At 37.4% G+C, this 13278-nt stretch overlaps 1 protein-coding gene across 1 annotated transcript; it reads right to left on the minus strand.

Moving 5' to 3' along the window:
- Positions 1–3557: 3557 nt before the first annotated feature.
- LOC110462341 lies at positions 3558–9957 on the minus strand. The gene is made up of 6 exons (XM_021516277.1): positions 9824–9957; positions 8204–8297; positions 7629–7824; positions 6583–6653; positions 5524–5588; positions 3558–4450 (listed from the first exon to the last, which is right to left on the minus strand). The coding sequence occupies exons 1-6, from the start codon at positions 9871–9873 to the stop codon at positions 3976–3978; spliced, it is 951 nt and encodes a 316-aa protein (XP_021371952.1). The 5' UTR covers positions 9874–9957; the 3' UTR covers positions 3558–3975.
- Positions 9958–13278: the final 3321 nt, after the last annotated feature.

A 13278-nucleotide genomic window follows, 5' to 3' on the forward strand; every position in this document is an offset into this window, starting at 1 on the left:
CAAAATATATACAAGAACCTTTATTTAGTGTTGAATATGGTCAACAAGAACATACCGTAACAGATATAACCGTTTCGTGAAGAGTATTGTAAAGAACTGGGATCGGATTTTAATATTAAGGATTGGTATCGGACAATTTCCGCTTTAAGTTCGACTTTAAAGGTGGTTGGCAAACCCTAAATGTGGTTTCAGTGCTGATGTGACTGTAGCACAATCAACTTGATTTATGCTTGAGTGCGATGTCTGTCAGGCATCAGCAATTTAAACAGCTTCCTTTGAATTACCAAGAGGCCTACAGTTATTACAGTGACCAGTAGCATGCTGGGTGAAGAATTATCAAGTTTGTCAAATAAATGGCATTGACCCACTTTCAATGTCGCAAACACTTCAAATAACTTCTTCTAAATAGCAAAGAGTCCTAGCATGGTGATATTTGGCAAATAGTATGCTTGGATAAAGAATTGACCCACTTTCAAGGTGACAATGGTCAAACCTGTTAAAACGTTGAAACAACCTCTGATGATCAACCCCTAGGCCTGGGGTAATGATACTGGGTCAGCAGTATGTTGGGATGAATGGCAATCAAGTTTATTCAATTGAATGACCTTTTGGTGCACCTTCAAGTTCACAGGGGTCAAATTAATAAAATTTAAACTAAATTTAAACAATTTCTTACGAATTATAAATACTCCCTAAGGTTTAAGCCAGCACTATGGTTTGTTGAAGGACTATCAAATTTATTCAAATGATTGACCTTGACCCATTTTCAAGATCACACAGTTGTCATTTTTTTTTAATCTTAAAACATCTTCACAAAATAATCAAGAGGCAAAGGGTGATGGTATGTTGCTAGTAGCACGCTGGGGGTAAAGTTTTTAAAGGCTTGTTCAGATTGTAACGGAGGTAATTATTTTTTCAATGTCTCCGCTAGGGGTCAAACCCAGGACTTCTGATTTACTGTTCTGACGCTCTACCGGAGAATAAGCTAAAGAGGAAATTCTCCCTAACCAAATTAAAAATAGTATTTTACCAGGGTGACAGGATGATTACCTCGACCGACTTTCAAGTTCACATTGGTTAGAATTGTAAAATTGTTTAAACACTTTTTGGAATGATGAAAAGAGCCATGTGTTGATATGCCTTGTAACATTCTAGTATCAATAGCTATCAAGTTTGTTTAAAATAATGTCATTTGCCTGTTTTTAAGATTACTTGCGTCAAATTTGTTTAAACCTTAAAGCAACTTCTGAATTACGAAGAAGTCAAGTGTCATGATAAATAGCCAATATCATGGAACAGAAGTAGAAAGCTATCAAGTTTGTCGTTAAGAATAGCTGCCGGAGCCGTAGATCATTGTCCTATCGATTAACATTTTTGACATTGTATCCAGCCTATTGAAAGTTTGTGATACAGAAACCTGGGATGAGGTCGCGAAACACATCGTTATATCTCAAAGAAGAAGAAGAAAACTGAATAATAAGATAAAAAACGGCCCCATGTTTCCGATAAGAGGAGGCCGGTGTCAGCACTCCTTTAGGGTGGCACGATTTACCCAAAAACATCCAAAAACACCCCCAAAACATCCAGATAAGACCACAAAAAAACACAGACGACACTTAAATAATATTCAGTTAATATTATAATGTAGTAACATAATTTTCTGCAAACGCAAAATAGATTGAAATAATCAGAACCTTAAAAAACAAGTACGAAGTTAACACATCCTCTTTATAACAAAAGCACTTATCAAATACAAAATAAACATAGGCTATCTATGTCAAATAATGTGGAAAGAGTGAGAAAAATACCATGTTATATAAAAAAAAAAATCGATCTTTGCAGGGGAAGTAACTCAAATACGTTATAGTTAATATTACTCGCGTCACTATAACTATCCAATTAACGGGAAACATCATTATGTTACATAATGTCAGGTAGCAGAAATATAAATATCTATGTTTATTTTTGGGTCTTTTTTGGTAAATCGTGCTGCCGCTCCCTTATATCCCTTTTATCACCGATGCGTCCTAATTAATATACGTGCAATCACCATATAGCTGTCAAACCTCGCTCATTAGCAGGGAGGATGTCTCAATTTTACCAAATTTTAAAATCTCCCTCATTCAAGTCCATACTCACAAAAACTCAAATGTACTTTCTCCCTCATTGAAGTTTTCAGAGGTTGACACCTATGAATTACCACACGTTCATCTCTCAAGGTACAATGTGATGGTAGACTGCAGGAGAATAACTTGATGGCCAGAGCTATCTCTTTGAGAAGTGGCATGGTTAATGATATACACACTTAATACATTATTAATTTGAAAATAACCAGTACTCCTCTCATATTGAAATTCATATATTAAGGGGTTTCATTCACACCCATTCCTTCAGTGTCTTCTGTAGTTAAGACCATTTGGGAGTTCCACCTTTCGGCCCCTAGCATCACCAATGAGTCCTGGAAGGACTGAACGGCTTATGGTGCAGTGTAGTTCAGGTTTTTGGCACAGTATATCAATCAATTATTATTGGTGTATCTCCCAAGTCTACCGACCATTCGCCTCTGCATGATGACTGGGCAGCATAACTTGATGAAGTTTTAACCCATAACGCATTCTCGTTACCCTAGGGGTTACGCTCACTTTCGCTCTCTACACCCCTGGAATCATCCTCGATACCCCAGGGGTTACGCTCACTTTCGATCTCTGCACCCCTGGCATATGTCATAACAAAATTGAATTCTCACTGTGTACCACTTTGTGGATGAGGCGAGAAGACTAGTTCGATCCTTTGATGTACATCAAAAGAATCTCGCTGTCGCGTAACGGTAAAAAAAATTGGCGTTGAAGTTGGGTATCGCTCCTTTGTAATCTTCAAAGGACAAGTATCAGCCTAGTGATTGGTCAGGTTATTGTATCCGACACCAATTAAATTGATAGCCATGTGCCTTCAATTTTGCTATGACATCTTCCAGGGGTGCAGAGAGAGAAAGTGAGCGTAACCCCTGGAGATCGAGGATGATTCCAGGGGTACCGAGAGAGAAAGCGAGCGTAACCCCTGGATATCGCGGATGATTCCAGGGGTAAAGAGAGAGAAAGTGAGCGTACCCCCTGGATATCGAGGATGATTCAAGGGGCACAGAGAGAGAAAGTGAGCGAAACCCCTGGATATCGAGGATGACTCCAGGGGTACAGAGAGAGAAAGTTAGCGTAACCCCTGGATATCGCGGATGATTCCAGGGGTACAGAGAGAGAAAGTGAGCGTAACCCCTGGATACCGAGGATGCCCATAACGACCCCCTATAAAAAGCTACATCCGCCGTAACATTGATTCATGTGATAGTAGATCCATTTTTTGGCCAAACCTGACTGAAGTTGCAAGCAAAATGTGTTACGTCATTATCAAATATGTGGATGACGTAGAATGTTACCGAAAAGGCAAAAGGGATAAAATAATTCACTATGGATACCATATATGTCAGCATGCTAGTTGTGGTTTCAGGTATATTTTCACCAGCCTGCTAATGTACAATGCAGACAAAAAAATATCAAGTATGTTCAACAAGTTTAATGAATTCCTCAACATATACATTTTTTCTGAATAGTGTTCAGATTTTAAAAGTCAGGTATATTTGTGTAAAATATGTTTTACAAAAGCGTGCCGTGCTGTATTTTGGGAGGGAAAAACGGTAAAAATCACATAAAATTGTGTTATAAAGTAGTTAAATAAATTTTCTTCCCTCAATAGTACATACGTAAAATCTTCCAAAAGCATATAAGAAATAACAATTTTGTATAGTTATAGCACAATCCCCTTGTTAACTCCTCTCCCTTCTCGTATTGTTAACGTTCACAAAGATTATCATGTGTTCACACGCCCGACCCTTGGTCACGCTTACAGTATTCCTCCCTTCGTTCACCCTGTACTCCCCTCCTTGTTCGCGTTCACGTATTTCTTGTCAGTTAGAATCTCCCCCTAGTGCCGTACACGGTCGGATTTGACCAGAGTCCTCTTAAACTGATGGCTGTGAGTCTGCGGTTCCTGCAACGAAGAAAGCATTGCAGTCCTCGAATCGACGACGACATTGATTTCATCAGTCATATCCTCGAACTCGTCGTTCTTCGGGTGTCTTAGCCAAAGTTGTGGACGCGAGCGTTTACCGCTGAAATGAGCTTCTCCACCATGTTCACGCTGGCGTTTAAAGCCATCTTTATTTTCATGAGTGATTTCATTGCCTTTGCATTCAATATTTCGAATAGTTTTAGTCGGAGTAACGATTTTTGAGGAATTGGTAAGTCTTCTTTTGTAATTTTGCACACAGTAAGTAGAACTCTCTTTGCTATCGGGGTGTTTTAAACCAGGTTTCTTCACTTCAATGACCTCACCGTGGCGTTTGCCTAAAGTGGTGCTAGAGTGACGTGGTGCTGGTGCATTTCCTGTAGTTGATGCCCTGCAATGACATTAGACACGTTTAATGTAAAGACAAAAATCCGCCAATTACTAGGATACACTACTGGAATACTTTATGTCGAGGCTATGGTTGAGTAAACAATTTCCAAACGTTAATGAAAAGTTCATTTTTCACAGCCAATAAAATTTCCATATGACGTTTCGATCACTTGACTAGTTAATGCACACAAAGGTGTAAAATGTGAACGAGATGTCCACAAAATCGATGTCGATTTCGGCTACGCTGTAAACGTATGCACACTAGTTAGAATATATGTACCGGAATGACCCGATTCAGCAACGCCTTGTTTGATTCTTGGTCATAGATGTGAGAGAGTCTTTGAGCATCCTTGTCTCGATTCAGAACTGGCCCACTGCGGCGGCTTCCTTTATCTGACGCTTGAACAGATTGCTCTCTCTGTCCAAAATTTTAGAGTTATCCCAGTCAATCACATGGTTTTTCTGTGTGGCATGGTCTGTGATTGCCGATTTATTTATCTGGGACTCTGACTGCTTCCTTTCTGATCTGGTGAATTCCTACCTTCTTGGGTTTCTGTATCTTTCCGGTGTTCACCAAGGCGGACCCCAAATCGCTTTCCACTTTCTCCAATATACGACCAGTTTTTGCATCCGATTTTGTATACGCATTCTGCGACAGATATACTAACTTTTTCTACATACGTTTACAGCGTAGCCGAAATCGACATCGAGTTTGTGGACAACTCGTAAACTGTGTACACCTTAGCGTGCATACGCTTCACTGGTCATTTGTCTGATGAAGGTGACAGTGTGCATATCGTATATAATAAGTCATGGAAACGTCACATAGAAAATATATTGGTTGTGTAAAAAGAACTTTTCATAATCCATACTTACCAACCTGAAGAAAATGTTTAGAAATTTCCAAACGTGCTGTTGGACATTAGATCACAGGGAAGAATTTCCGAATCGTTGATTGCACAATACTCGTAGCCTACCATTTAAATAATATATGGCTTTGGGCTTTTTAAAGGTGCTGAGATCATATTTCACTCGTTTCTCACCATGTGGACAGTAGTACGAATCAAGACTTACCATGCATGGTTGTTCTGTGGACAGCTTTGCTTAGGTGGCAAGAAGTGATCACAGCATACGCCGACCTGTAAGGTTAAAATATTCAGAGTTTAGTGTAAGAAGTCCTCAAAAGTTAAATTAAAATTGACATGTGAAGTTCTGAATTTTCATTAAAAAATGTGCACGAAGAAAATGTTTTTGTTTAAAGCACACGAGGAGAGGCACAACAATGATAGCCCACGTGGAAATAGGCGGAAAGGATATAGCGCACGAGGGAAAAGGCGCTACAGTATCTTTATCAAACTTTAATCAAGATTTTTTGAGTTCACCTAGACGACTCTGCGATTAGAAACATTGTGAAAATCGATGGAATAATACATCATTCCAAATCTCAATAAAAAAATAAAAATTACAAATACCGTTGATGGATTGTAATATAAATAACACATTAACCTTATTTTAGATAATGCGCTAATGGCATAGATAGGATGCATGTTGTTTACATTCATACAATGGTTGTATAATAAACAACCAATGAAATTATCACATATTCCTGGCAGGGACGACGAAAAGGCACCAAGTTTTACTTACACAAGTCAAAATGGCGCCTGTCGGAAAAGCTATACCAATTTCATTTTTTTTTTTTAATTAAGAAAAAAGGTTTAACTGTATTTATAAGTCGTTGATTTAAGCGTTAATATATATTTGATAGGATATATTCCAAAGTCGATAATATATTTCGAAATTAAGGGGTTCACGTTCTCTTAGTGAACGAAGCCCCTAGAACTCGGGGGTGTATTCCGTCTTTGCGTATTGCAGAGTTATCTTCTCTTGTGAGCAGGCATTGATTGTAACGTCATCGGTTTGTGAGAGTAACGTCATCAATATTTGAGAAAACGATGTAATTTTATCACACAAACCACTGACGTAACAATCAATACCTGCTCACAAGAGAAGATAACTCTGCAAAACGCAAAGACGGAATAGACAATATCTATTAACATAGGTACCTGTCACTGGTGCATTTTTTTATTTTATTTTCCTTTCTCATTTGCGATAGGTAGCTATGCTATGACCTACCTCTGGACACGTGGATGAAGCTGAGGTAGGTTGTACACATGTACCGACAGAATCGTTGAATGATGCACCATCTACAAGTGAACAAAAACACTAGCTTATCCTTTCCAAAAAAATCTATTTGAAGAAACATGTAAAAAAATAAAAAAGCAAGATCCAGAAAAACGATGTTCATTGTAAACAAGACATAATTGTGTTCTGAATAAAAATGCCAAATTGTAAATAAAATGTCTTGTTGTCGGACTAGTGAGTTTCCTCTGAATAGTTTGTTGATAACGTATAATAGCGTTTGAACTACATGTAATTAGGTTCCAGTATAAATGGACCATTATCATGTCTGAACTTGTGTGTTCCAAATGTTTAAAAAAAAAAATTGCGTCCGGACGAAAAAGGTTCCAATGTAGATATGGTATAATTATTTCCGGACTTTTGATATGTTCCAATGTAAAAAAAAAAAAAACTTGTTTCTCAGAGGTGACAATGGAGCTAAGACATAATTGTGTATGGATTAAAGAGGTTACGCTGTACACAATTCGATTCACAATTATATTTGGACTTCATAGGTTCCAATGTAGACAATATAGCATTGTGTCTGGACTATTGAGGTTCCACTGTAGAAAGACATTATTGGGTCCGAACTAACGAGGTTCTGCATTTGAAAGACATAATTATGTCCAGACTAACAAGGTTCCGCTGAAGAACGGCGTATTTATGGCCGGAGTAAAGAGGTTCCATTTTAGTAAGACATAATGTCCAGACTAACGATCGAGGTTCTACTGTATAAAAGACATAATTGCGTCCGGACTAATGCGGTTCCATTGTAGAAAGACGTAAATTGTGTCCAGACTTACAAGGTACCAATGTAGATGACAAGTACTTGCGTCCGGATTAATGAGGTTTCAAAGTAGAAAACAACATTTTGTGTCCGGAGTATTAAAGCAATAATATAGAGAAGACAAATACAGGCAAGGCATCATTGTACCAGAGTAATAAGGTTCCACTGTAGGGATATTATTCGCGGAGCTTCCACTATAAACCTTTTCACCTACCAAGGAAGTGTTGATGTTTAAACTCCTTTGCCGTGTAAGCTTCGTGTTCGAGTCTGATCGGTGACGTCACTGATGTACCCAGAATGCCTCTCTCCTCGTTGTTCGTGACATGCTCATATTTGCAACATTCGTGTTTATTTTCTGGTAAAGGTTTCCTCTGTTTGATTCTATTCCTGACTTCTGAAGATGGTCTTCTCTAGATTATATAATATAAAAAAAAGGCTAATCAAAATATCATTGAACTATTTAAATGATTTTTATATCTTCAATGATTCGCCTGTGGCCAAATGTAGCGTATTTTTAAAATTAAATAAAAACGTTGGAAACCATTACCTTTTCACTTGTATGCTCTTCTAATTAAAAAATGAATATTGTGCTGTTTAATCTCCATTTTACCTACTTTTTTGTTTGATAACATGAACATACTTAATGTGACTTGGTTAATTAGTTGTTGAAGCATTATTTACACAACAAGTTGATAGGGGTAAAGAGGGGGTAAGGGAGATAACTCTAACACAAATAACGATTATACGTTATGATGAGGGTATCATATGACCTTAAGCCACCACGCCCACCTGTACGTGACGAAGAGAATGCTGGTCCCGGCGTGACAGTCGACTCTCTGCAAATCTGTAGTCGGCAGCCCAAGGTTCATCCATGATCGTTAATCTGCATCCAAAAGTAAGATCAACATTTTTTTAATTGCTACACATGTTTGCATGAGATTATGCTTTTTTCATCGCTTGCGAAATATCTGATCTGTTTGGATGATATTTTATCGTTCAACACATATGGTAACATAATTTGTTTAGCGCTACTGGCACGATCGCATGGGTTGGCGTCCGTCCGTCAACTTTTCAGTTGAAAAGCTTCTTCTTAAGAACTAGAAAACCTAGGATAATGATATCTGGCCAGCAGCTACCTGAGATGGAATGCTTTAAGGTTCCCTTATATATGGCATTGGCTTATTTTCAAAGTCTTAGAGGCCAAATATGTTAAAATCTTCATACACCATTATCTCAGGAACCACGAGGTCTAAAGTCATGATACTTGGTGGATAATGGAGGGATTGGTGATTGGTTGTTGGATGACCATCATTGCGAATCTTCCAGGGGCTTAACGATGCGTTGGTCATAACAAAGGAAAGGTTGAGATCATATCCTACTGCCAGGATTGGCTCCAGGTTCCGGGTCCGGCTCTATACACGTCGGGGGCTTAGTGCCTGGTTTAGAATATGGTAATGACTGAAATCCTCAACCAGTAACCATATGATCCAGGGAATAAGTCCACAAGGCCGGGGTCCTGGTTAGGTTTGAAATCCCCACCCAGTGACCATTTGACCGAAAAGTGCGTTCAGTTTCTATGCAGTTCGTCAGAGCTATTTATTTTCCCTCTTGTATTAAACAGAATAAATGAAAATGCTTGAATTTCGGATTTCTAAGGAAATAATCCGTTTATTGGCGTTTTATTAATAAACTTTTGTAAATAAGGGGAGAAAAAAGGAGCCCAAGCATTTCTCGGTATTCAAAGTCCGTGGCTGAGATTTCACAAAAAATCAACTTTCATCAAAACGACAAACGTTGTCAAGACAACGAGTAGATTATTAATCATCAGTATATACATCCTCGATACCCCAGGGTTACGCTCACTTTCGATTTCTGCACCCCTGGAATATGTCATAGCAAAATTGAAGGCTCAGTGTGCACCGCCTTGTGGGTGAGACAAGAAGACTAGTTTGATCCTTTGATGTACATCATAAGAATCTCGCTGTCGCGTAACGGTAAAATGTATTGGCTTTGAAGTTGGGTATCGCTCCTTTGTAATCTTCAAAGGACACGTATCAGACTAGTGATTGGTCAGGTTATTTTACCTGACACCAATCAAATTGATAGCCATGTGCCTTCAATTTTGCTATGACATTTTCCAGGGGTGCAGAGAGCGAAAGTGAGCGTAATCCCTGGATATCAAGGATGTAGTATCTACGTATAAGACCAAATCTGTCCCAGTTAATCAGGCAAATTAAATAACAAACATGAAAGAAAAATTTAAGGAGATGTATACTTAGATACCAAATTTAAAAGACATCCACATTTTAAAATGATGCGTTCAGTGGAAAATACCCAGCTTAGTCGACATATGTGGCATTTTTTTTTTTATCTTTTTCTGATATCTTAAAAATTGGTTTTAGGTCTTACCTCTGTTCGAAAGCTTCATCTAAACTTTCTTGAACGGTTGATTTCACCATCGCAACGTCCACGACATAGATCCCCTCCGCTGTGCGTAGTCTTCGTTGTCAGGAAAATGTGCGACAAATGACGTCATTGTTACTATGACGCTTATTCATCTAAGCGGTAACTGTGACGTCAGTTCCTGTTTTCCAAGTAAAGATATTTGTCACAATGCCGTAAACGGTAGGACATCTCCCCTACCCGTGTGAGAAAAATGAAGCCGGGGTAGTGGTACATTAATTCGACTAGCTCCATATACCCCCTTAAGTTCGACGTAATTTTTGTCCATCACTGCCAATTAATAGTATTTGTTTAATTTGCGTCCATAATTTCACATACCTCAATGTTTATTCAACTTGTAACAAGGTACTAAACGTGTTGCCATGGTTCCGCTTTCTATCAATTTAACGATTTAAAAAAAAACATTTCCCAAGTACATAGAAATTAGCGTAAATCACGCCAGGACCTTTAAGCAAATATCAACTTAAATATTCCCGCTAAAAAAAAAGACAGAAAAAAATAAGCCGAACACAAAAACAACTTTAAACAGACGTGGCGGTAAACTATTTGAATAAAAAATCATGTATGAAGACATTTATAATGAGTTCAGTTAAGAACTTCTGTAAAATCTGAGAATGTTGTTGAGAGTATCACGGTTAATGACAGTGTTCTGGTACATGATCAATCCTCTACACCAGACTCGACATAAGTACACGGTAACGACACTACAGTTCATACTTTACTGCTTTAAAATTATATAAAAAAAACACTAAAATTTCTAGTGGTTAACCTATTTTTGAAACAGCTTATGAATTAGTGGCACACGCTGCATTTTCTGGTAAGTTATTCATATAATAAGTTTGTAGTAAATATATTTTTCTCTTCACGCTTTTGCAACTATTTGCTTTAGAGAATGACCCCTGTCGCCGGTGTAACGTTGAAATCTAACCCCGTTGAAAAGTAAACCGGGGTCAGTTTTCAACGTTGAGGATGGAACCGGGGAACCGTGGAAACCTGACTCTCCTGTTGAAAATGAACCCCGTAAGAGGTCAATTTTCCACGCGTAGTCCGTTGAAAATTGACCGAGGTAAATGGACCTTATAGGATTCCTAGTTTATGTAACATTAACTCACCTTGTCCGTGTCGTACATAGGCGTCCATCGTCCGACAAAATCAGGTCACTGTGACATACTTCTAAATTGATATTATCATGGGGTTTAAAAATATGCACATAATTCGGTTTTACTTAATTAAGTTCATTGCTACCTACATTTGAAAAATTGGCCTACATTATTGATAATTGTCATTGGGTTCAGAAATGAATTTAGAACTGTTTTGCCTAATTATGTCACTGTGACCTAGTTTTGTCAAACAACTGTTTAATGTTACTTTGACTTTGACTTTAAACATATTTTATTAACCAAAATTGGAAAATAGGATTTGGCACAAGTTAATACAACTTATGAAGCCATCTCCTTACAACAATAATTCAAAACAACAGATGATGATATAGACTGTCAATTACAATTCATAGTAGTATGAAGCGATTTTTAAAGTAACACATACACATACAAAAAAACATATTTTAAAGTCAAGTTCATAATCGAAACATGTTAAAATCTTCCACTGGATCTAATAAAAGTTTGCACTTGTTTGAATACATCACAATTTGTATCCAAAGCCAGATTTTCATTTCCAAACAGTAATAATCTCAACGTTAAATGTACATTTAAATGATTTATATGATCAAAAAGTACAGTACGAGCATTTGTGTAAGGTTGACATTCAAAGAAGAAGTGATAGGCATTTTCGCAATGGTAGCCACAATTTATACAATTGGAGTCTTGGACCAAGTTTGCACGGTAAAGATCATGTTTGAGAGGACTGCGTTCGTGTCTTAGTCTGGTATGACGAATGTTTAGTTTTCTGTCACCACGTAAGTAATGAGGGGTACTGTATATGGTATGTTGGGGACAAGAAAGATAAATTAGTAGTAGAGAGTCTGAAATTGGGAATTTTGTAGTTATCATTATTTCTAAGAGCATGTCGGTTTTTTCCTACCTTAGTGGGAAAAAGATTCGTTAGGTAGTTCGGGGTTTGATGCCTATCCATTTTGTAGATTAACTGAAGTTTTCGTCTTCTTCTTCTTTCCGAAAGTAATTCAAGACCAGTTTCTGTGTATAATGATTCATTTCTAGCATATGACGGTAAACCTGTAATTATTCTAGCTACTTCACGTTGAGCCCTCTCTAACTTTTCAGAATCGACCAGAGTACATCCATCCCAAACCTCATGCATATTCTAAAACTGGTAATATATAAGTTTTGTAAATTCTTAAGAGAGCATCCCGCTTTATATTTGAGTTTTCGCAAAAACAAAAATCATTACCTATTTATAGATTTCACTTACATGATCTGACCATTTTGCATCTGAATTAAATGTAACTCCAAGGTGCCTATGCATGCTGTTAAAATTCAAAATATTTCCATCAAAAATCAGTTCAAGATCTTCATCTATATCATTTGAATTTGATATGAAAATAACTTCCATCTTATTTGGATTGAAAGTAACAAGCCAAGTGTTAGCCCACCTATTTAAAGCTTCCATGACCCTTTTCAAAACTGTTTGTATATCTAGACAAGAAGATGAAGAAGTTTTTAAAGACGTATCATCAGCAAAGAGACGTGTTGTATGTAGATTCTAGTACTTCGGCGATATCATTTATATAAATTAAGAAAAACAATGGTCCAAGAATTGAACCCTGACGAACTCCAGCACAGATCAAACCAGCATCAGAAGAAGAATTATTTATAAACACTTTCTGCTGTCTGTTGCTTAAGTAGTTCTCGATCCAAGAAGGAAATTTCCTGAGATACCATATGATTTTAACTTGACTAATAAACCATTATGCCAGACTCAAAAGCTTTTGAGATGTCACAGAAAACTAAACAAGTATACTTCTTTACTTCTAGATCAAGACAAATATTATGATATAATTCGATTAATTGATACACAGCTGAGTGGCTAGGCATAAATCCTGATTGGTACTGATAAAATAGAGAGTTTTAAAAAAATGCAAGCACTTAAAGATAACCCTTTCAAATGTTTTATCAACCGTAGACAAAAGAAAAATCGGTCTATAGTTAGAAGGAGAATGCCTATCACCTTCTTGAAAAGCCAATGTAAATGTTAATTTCTTATCCTTATGACCATGTTTTGATAATGTAGGTCAAATTTTGAAAACTAGGTCACAATGACCCAACTCCGTTGTCTTCTGTATAGAGTCGGTAAATTTAGGCGTTAAAGGATCCCCGTACCACTGCCAAAAAAACGTAACTAATTATTGCCGGAATCTGGGTTTTTTCAGCCGTGATAAATTATGAAAAGATAACCATACATTGTGGGACTTTTATGAAAAATAG

This window comes from Mizuhopecten yessoensis, unplaced genomic scaffold (assembly GCF_002113885.1).
Source record: "Mizuhopecten yessoensis strain PY_sf001 unplaced genomic scaffold, ASM211388v2 scaffold10771, whole genome shotgun sequence".
Classification (NCBI taxonomy): domain Eukaryota; kingdom Metazoa; phylum Mollusca; class Bivalvia; order Pectinida; family Pectinidae; genus Mizuhopecten; species Mizuhopecten yessoensis.

Bases quoted from the DNA above. Each gene is read 5' to 3' on its own strand.
- LOC110462341 (XM_021516277.1), bottom strand. From the start codon at position 9,873: ATGGTGAAATCAACCGTTCAAGAAAGTTTAGATGAAGCTTTCGAACAG. The intron at 5,589-6,582 runs GTAGGTCATAGC...TTAACCTTACAG, and splicing joins CTTCATCCACGTGTCCAGAG to GTCGGCGTATGCTGTGATCA. The intron at 4,451-5,523 runs GTAAGTCTTGAT...ATGTCATTGCAG, and splicing joins CCACAGAACAACCATGCATG to GGCATCAACTACAGGAAATG.